The following is an 8,328-nucleotide window of genomic DNA, read 5'->3' on the forward strand; positions in this document are numbered from 1 at the left end:
TTTTTTGAGACTGTTGTTGTTGTTGTTGTTTTTGTTTTGCTGTGTTTTGTTGACACAGGGGCTCACTCTGTCACCCAGACTGGAGTGCAGTGGAATAACCATAGCTCACTGCAGCCTCCACATCCTGGGTTCCAATTATTCTGTCATCTCAGCCTTTCAAGTAGCTGGAACCACAAGTGCATGCCACCACGCCCTGTTATTTTTTTCTTATTTATTTATTTTTGTAGTGATGGGAGTCTCACTATGTTGCTCATGCTGGTCTTGAACTCCTGACCTCAGGCAATCCTCCTGCCTCAGCATGCCAAACTGTTGGGATTACAGACATGAGCCACTGCACCCAGCCTGGACTAAAATATTAGAAGAATATTTTAATGATCTAAGTTAAGGATCATAGGGCCAAAAACTAAGAAAAAAAAATTAAATGGTAGATTTTAGAAACTTTTTTTAAACAGAAAGGGGTGCAACTATATGAAGGAAATATATAGGGAAACACAGACAGAAAATTGAGTTCCTGAGTTCATAGTAATATCTTCAGTTTTAAGAATGAACACAGAGAAAGGACAGACAGTCTTCAACAGGGTAATAAGATGAACTCAGTTTGAGATACCTTGCATTTTATATAGACCTATGGGGAGCCTAAGTGTAGATATAAGTGATCTTTCTTTAGGAGGACAAATGTATTTTCTATCAAACTATTTCTTGACAGGTCCAAACCACCTCAGCTTAATGAAAATTTTCAAGTATGACCATTGTCAGAGTTTTGTGGATATAAATTCATGATTTTAAGGTTCTATGGGGCAGAGAAGAGTGATGGTGGTAGAAGAAGGAAAAGAAAATCTATCAGATGAGACTATCCTTGATACTTCTCAGGATGAGGTGAATAGTTCCTTTATGAACACAGATTTTGGCAAGTGGAATCTGAAGGAAAACTTCAAATATTCAATAGTGGCACAGATTTCCAGGTAAAGATCTGGATCCATAACATAATTCATCTTAAAAATAAGTGGAAGAGGGGCATGTAAATCATTCCACAGTATGCAAAAGTTAAACCATCCCATTTTTACAAAATAATTTCAAATTGCGTAGATACATTAAAAGCCTCTCAGCATGATTTTAATTGGTGATGCAATATATAAAATAAGAGTTATTAAGGTAGTAAAGACAAAACCTTTAAGACTATCAGTTTAATTGAATAGTCGGCTAAATTTAGAGCACAATCTTTCAACTTAAGGATTATGAGATGATGAAATTACAACCAAGTTCTGCATCCAGTATTTCATTAAGGAGTTAGTATGAGTCTCAGGGAAAGACATTTGACTGAGAGTTAGAAAATCTGGATTCCAGTCTTTCTTTTACAGAAAACTTTATGACCTTGAATAAGTCACCTAACCTATTTTATCCTCTGCATAATGAAAAGATTATACCAAGCCTACCTGACTTCACTTTTCTGACTGTCCTGATTAGACAGTGGTTACCGCCATGCTGCAGCCACTCCGGTATGAAAAGGGGTGCGATATGACACAGATGTGATCGCTTTCAGGCAATACTTTTTTCAGGTCCTATGGTTGATTGAGGTACCAACTGGAAGCAGTGGACAGAGTAAAATAGATTTTAGTTCAGAAATGGAGGCAGATGACACATAAGTTATTGCTTGACTCACTTAGCCTGGATCTCCCTCAACTTCCTGCCTCTCCCTGAATGCAATGTAGTGGAACAGCTCTGTCACATATTCAAGCACTAAATGCAGAGCTGTTTCATAGGAATTCATGCAGTTCTTGTTCTAGTCTATGTTTCTTTATTATTATTATTTTTTGGAGACAAAGTCTCACTCTGTCGCCCAGGCTGGAGTGCAGTGGCACGAACTCGGCTCACTGAAACCTCCTCCTCCTGGGCTCAAACAATTCTCCTGCCTCAGCCTCCCGAGTAGCTGGGATTACAGGTGCACGCCACCATGCCCAGCTAATTTTTGTAACTTAGTAGAGATGGTATTTCACCATGTTGGCCAGATTGGTTTTGAACTCCTGACCTCAGGTAATCCACCTCATCTTGGCCTCTCAAAGTGCCGGGATCTATGTTTCTCTACTTCCTCACCTCCCCATTTGTATCTAAAATCACTGTATTCTGGCTTGCCACCACTCTTAACTGTGGTTAGGTACCTGCTGATTCCTAGGTGCCAAATCCAGTGGTGGTTTTCAGTCCTCATCAGGCTAGCCCTCCCTCTGCTCTTCTTGGCACTGTCTGTCTCTTCCCCGTAACTGAACTCCCTCCTCTTCTTCAGAGATTGAACTTTCTCCCTCCTCCTTCCACAGAACTGAACCCCCTCCTCCTCTGGCTTTGGTGTTACTGCCCTCGGTTATCTCCTTCCACTGCTCTCTGGTCATCCTTTGTCTCCTTCCCAGGCTCTCACCAAGGACAATTCTCAAAGGTTCAGTCTGCAGCCCGCTGCCCTGCACAGTGCACATATTCTCCCTGGATGCTCTCATTCATTTATTTTCTTTAAAAAAAAAAAACAACAGCTTTCTTGAGATATAATTCACATACCATACTATCCTCCCATTTAAAGTGTGCAATTCAGTAGTTTTTAGTATTTTCACAGGTACATGCAACTATCACCGCAGTCAATTTCAGATCATTTTCATCACATCAAAAAAGAAATCCCATACCCCTTAGCTCTCACCTCCTATTCCCCCAATCCTAAGCAACCACTAATCTTCTTCCTGTGTCTATGAATTTGACTATTTGGGGCATTTCATGTAAATGGAATCATACAATCTGTGATCTTATTTGTGGCCAGCTTCTGTCACTTAGCATAATATTTTAAAGGGCATCCAGGTGGTAGCCCCAATTGGGATTCATTCCTTTTTCTATATTACATATACATTTTTATACAATAGTATTACATTATTATAATATGTACATATGAATATACCATCTTTTATTTATTAATTTATCAGTCAATGTACATTTGGATTCTTTCCACTATTTAGCTATTAAGAATATTGCTGTTATGAATGCCTATGGGCACGTTTTTGTGTGAACATGTTTTCATCTTTCTTGAATACATACTGAGCCATGGAATTACTGGGTCTCCTACATTTCTAAGGTTCTTGTCTCAATATCTATGTAAGTGTACTTCTGAGTCTGTATCTCTAGTTCAGACTTCTTCACACCTCAAGATTCAGACAAATATAGCCGCATACTTGCTGAAACTCCCACCTGGATATTCTATTGGCAGCTTCAAATGAAACATGCCCCAAACGGAGCCCACTTCCTCTCCAAAATTACTTTCACCCTCTGAATTCTTTATGTCTGTTCATGCCCCCCACACACCTACCTGTTTTTCTTGCCTCCTTCCTTCTTTCTCTCTACTCATATCCAGTCCATACTACATCCTGCCAATTTATCTTCTATATTTTTATTGCCTATCCTCTCAATTCCTCACCTCATCTTCTGGTTTCCTTGGCTTTAGTTTTGTCATTCTCTAATCTAAAATTTATGGAGTCACAAGGGTGATCCTTCTAAAACTTAAGTCTGAACCTGCCAGTTCCCTGCTTAGACTCTTCAATAACTCAGTGCTACCCAGAGGATTAAGGCCAACCTCTGTAGCATGACCCCTCTTCCATTGCTTCTCTTGCCAGTCCCTGTTTGACACTTTAAGCATCAACAACTTTGAAAATGTTGTCATTTCTGACATGCACTGTCCTGCTTTCAACTTACGTAAATTTATGAATACTGTTCCCTGTCTATAATGTGCCCTCTCCCCTTCACCCTCCACTGTCCACCCGTCCTCTGACTCTGTGTAAATGAGATTCATCTTTTTCCATCCATGGACCCTCTAGAAATCTCTTCCTTACCCCCTCCACTCTTCTCAGACCAAGCAGAGATAAGTGCCCTTCTTCTATGTTCACGTAATACCCAATAGCATTTTTATCAGCACATTTACCACATCCTATTCCTTTCCACTGACTGAGTGATCTCTGGTGGCATTGAAGGTATTATATCACAAGCATCTAACACAGCAGTTGGAATAATTTATTTGTTAAATTAATGATATGTATCCGTATTTCTGATGACTACAAAAACACCGCCCACAGGTATGTCTCAATTTAGCCCTTTGGTCCACTTATCTGAACCTGAATACCAAAATGTTTAGCTCTTCCTTTTAGCTAAGTGAGACGTCTCCTTAAACCACAGATCTTACTCATTCAAAATGTTTTACTTCATCTAACATTTTAGTACATGCTTATCTTCCATTATCGTCAGTGTTAGGAAGAAGCACCAGTCTTATCATTGATACAGAGGTTTTAGAACACGTTATATTTTGATTTCTAATGTAACAGAGATCCTTTTTTTCCTCACTCCAAAACCACCATATGGATCCCTCTTTTACAACTCCTTTTTTCAGACTCACCACAATTGCCACCCAGTTAGCAGTTATCCTTCCTTCCTCTGAACTGCAATAGAACTCAGGGTCTAACATGCGTATGTCTTTTCTTTTCTTTTTTGTGAGACAGTGTCTCACTCCATCACCCCAGCTGGAGTGCAGTGGCACGCGATCTCAGCTCACTGCAACCTCCAGCTCCATGGTTCAAGCAATTCTGTCTCGTGCCTCAGCCTCCCAAGTAGCTGGAATTACAGGCGTATGCCACCTTACGTGGCTAATTTTTATATTTTTAATAGACACAGGGTTTCACCATGTTGGCCAGGCTGGTCTCGAACTGCTCACCTCAAGTGATCTGTCTGCTTCAGTATCCCAAAGTCCTGGGATTACAGGCATGAGACATCACGCCCAGCACGTGTGTCTTATAATACCAAACCACACACAGTCAAAGTGGAAGTTGTTGGATAATCTAACAGAATCATGGGAACCCAAAATTGGCCCAGGGGCACCTTATGGCTATGGTTGTGGGGCATGGACTCTGGGGACATTCACAACAGCTCCCTTAAGCAGTGCCAAGTCATGAAGCCATAATAGAAATCACGGTGGCCTAGTGTGAATGACAAAGGATGAGCAGAAGAAATGAAGCGAGATGAATCATTGGAACACAAGAAGTTGATATCCAAATGTGTAAGGAGGTGTGAATTAGAAGGGAGCATTACCAGCTTTGAATATCTTCCTCTATTCCCCCCAAAAACCCATATTGTTGTTGTTGTTGTTGTTGTTGTTGTTAAAATCAGGAGTGTATCCTCAAGGCTTACCCAGGAATGTGAAAAATAGATGTCATGACGCATGCAATGCTGACATTTGAGTACATCTCCTGGAGCATTCCTTTAAAAAGAAATTTGAGACTAAGGCCAGGCTTGGTTAGCCACAGCCATAGAAGGAGAAAGAACAGAGTCAAATGCTTGTCAGTACTGAAAGCACAACAGTGAAGCACAGCTTTGGGGTGCTATGTATTTATTATTCTCTATTTTAATTGTTAATGTGTGTGCCTTTTCTCCTCAATTAGACTTTAAGTTATCAGAAAATAATAGATATTACTTATATCTTCCATAATGTATGGTGCCTAAAAGTGTTCTAAAGCAAATGCATTAAAGCATAGTTTTGGGGAAGTTTTCTCTTATAAAGAGTACAAAAGGCAACTAGGAAAAATTCCATTACTTTCTATAGCAACTCAAGAATCAGTAGCTATTTAGCCTCATAATTCGTGAAAAAATGCAATTTGATAAAAGATCTCACTCACGTAACAGAAATAAAAATTGTTTCCTACGTGAAATATATACAAATAGTTTATTACAGGTTTGTACACAGGAGTTATTTTGTATGCTCATCTACTCTTCTCAGTTTTCTCATCCACTATGCCATTTACTTAGTATCAACATAACATTGTACTAACTCATTAAGAGCTATTTAAAAATATTTGTCCATATAAAGAGTAGCATGTAACTTGCTCCTACTGGATGCCCTTCCCTGTAAGGTACCAAAGTTCATCTTTCAAGATCAATTTTTGTCAAGAGGCAAACTTTGCTGTAATGTTTCAGTTAAGCTGATCTCGTACTTGTTTCTTTTACCATGTTGGAGTAATTGATACACTGTAACGCAGATTATATCAAACACAAAAATTATAACAAATGCTAGAGGTTATAGAATGAAATTACTAAAACTTTTTCAAATAAATAAGTGCTCAAAAATATTAAACTGTATTTCAAACTGAAACTCATACCATCTGCTTTGTAAGGTTCCTCAATTTTCTCTGAGATTCCAACCCAACATAATTCAGCAGAAAAAAATAATGTCTGTGGGATTTCTAATATTAAAATGAAAAAAAAAACAGTATGTGTGATAACCTTAGGCAAACCTATGGAGCCCTAAAATATCCAGCTTATTTACATAGTCTGGAACTGCCTTTTTGTTAACTGTAATTTTATTTACTAGAATCAGATTCTGAATCACTGAAACATGGTTTAATGGTAAGTAGATTGAGCCAGGAAAAAAAGGAGGCCGGGTTCTGGAACTGTCTATAAATCTGAACTACAGAACCAAAGCAGAAATATTCTATTTGACTTTTTACTAACACAACAGTTCTTTATCAAAGAAGAGCTCACTCCTGTGTACAAAATGATTCCCAGACTTGCAGATTTCATGAACTAGAGATCAATATAGATTAATTCTATTTTCTCAAGCAGGTTACTTGAAAATAGCATTATTACCAATGTTAAATTTCATCATTTCATAAGGAGACATTTTAACACTGAAATGTAAAAAGGATATAATGTCAGCATTAACCAAAAATGTAACATATTAATCTTTATGGAGAGATTGTATATTATTATTTCTCTTATTTTCCCTCAGACAACATTACAGGTGACCCATCTGTAATTATTTATACAATTATTTGTATAAATAATTGGCTAAATACCTTGTCTATTTAGATCCTAAGTCCAACCTCTAATAATTATTTTAGAAATTATTGTAAAATTATAAATAACACAGAAAAAATAGAAGTTGTTCCATTCTTTAGTTTCTATAAATCTAAGATAGGAGTATTAAATCAATAATGTATTCTGAGACACTTTCAACACATATCAAATCTTTTTTTTTCTTTCAGATTGATTTTCCAGCTACTGGGTGGGAGTATGTGAAACCTGATTCTGAAGAAAATGGAAGTAATCTTGAAGAGCCACCAAAGGAGTGTTTAAAACATATTGCCAGACTTTCACAGAAACAGACTCCCCTACTGTAAGTGACCTAGGTCTTGTAAGTGAATTTTGCCCGCTGTTTATGATTTCCTCAATCATTCTTGAAGCATGACATCTTCAAAGAGTGAGCCTTCCTTCCTACATAACTCATTTCATTTCCTAATGTCATGCTTATTGGATGGTTAATTAATGTTTAGGACGTAAATAAGTAATTCTGTGTGCTTTTAACGATTTGTTTCCTGTGGTCTTAAGGAAAAGTAAAAAGTTTGGAAATTACTCAGTTCAAAATAACAAAGCAGAGAGTGATCAGATGTATATCAGCACACAGCAGTGATAGACCATCTCTCAACCTTCCTTCCAGGAGGTAGAAAGTTGTTTTAGTCAACAGGGAAAAGCAACATTTAATTAAGGCAGATTTTAAAAAGAGCAGTAAAGAAATAAGTCTTGTTTTAACAGCACAAAATTAGTGACTAAGGAGTACTTTGTAAAACGATAATTCTTTGAATAGAACCAAAATCCCGAAAAGAACTATTAGGGAATTAGTGGCATTTGTACTTGTTAGGGGCAAAATGCATGTCACAGCTGATTATGCTCATTAATAACATGCCAAAGGCATCAGACTAAAAAAGTCTGTCTGTCTCTCTCTCTCTCTCTCTCTCTCTGTATGTGTGTGTGAGAGAGAAAAGATATATAACATGATAACAGACTTTACTCCAAGAGTGAAAATTAATGTGAAGGTTTTGAACAAGGGAATTACGTGAGCAGAAGAATCTTGAATGATCCCTTTGACCACAAGTTGCAGAATGGATTGGAGTGGATGTGACAGTAGAAGCAAGCAGCACAGCAAGGAGGTGAATGTAACAGTTTAGGCAAGAGATCATGATGGCTAGAACTAAGATGATAGCAGTGGATATTAATAGAGGTGGCTAGATTTGAGAGACATATTTTGGCAGTTGAGAAGACATAACTTGATGATTAATTAGAATTTTGTAGTAAGTCCATTAAGAAATTAAAGAGTCAAGGTTAAGCCAATAGAGAGTCCAAAATTTTGAGTTGATCAACTTGGCAGATGGTAGAGTCATTTTCGGGAGGAGGAATCAGCTTGGGCCATCCCATACTAGGGCAATGAGTGTGATCAGTTTTCTTTCGAGTAATCTTGCTACTTTCCTACTCTCTAATTTCAATGTT

The 8,328-nt window shown here is 37.9% G+C and overlaps 1 protein-coding gene across 3 annotated transcripts in view; it reads left to right on the forward strand.

Moving 5' to 3' along the window:
• Window positions 1–8,328, forward strand: part of PIK3C2G (phosphatidylinositol-4-phosphate 3-kinase, catalytic subunit type 2 gamma) — a 415,055-nt gene that overhangs the window by 121,556 nt on the left and 285,171 nt on the right. For all 3 annotated transcript variants that reach the window (XM_011975453.1, XM_011975454.1, XM_011975455.1), the window contains one exon: window positions 7,050–7,180. In XM_011975453.1, the coding sequence (XP_011830843.1) occupies window positions 7,050–7,180 (131 nt within the window). The remainder of the gene's footprint in view (window positions 1–7,049; window positions 7,181–8,328) is intronic.

The sequence above is a fragment of the Mandrillus leucophaeus genome, unplaced genomic scaffold (assembly GCF_000951045.1).
Source record: "Mandrillus leucophaeus isolate KB7577 unplaced genomic scaffold, Mleu.le_1.0 Scaffold156, whole genome shotgun sequence".
Taxonomy (NCBI): domain Eukaryota; kingdom Metazoa; phylum Chordata; class Mammalia; order Primates; family Cercopithecidae; genus Mandrillus; species Mandrillus leucophaeus.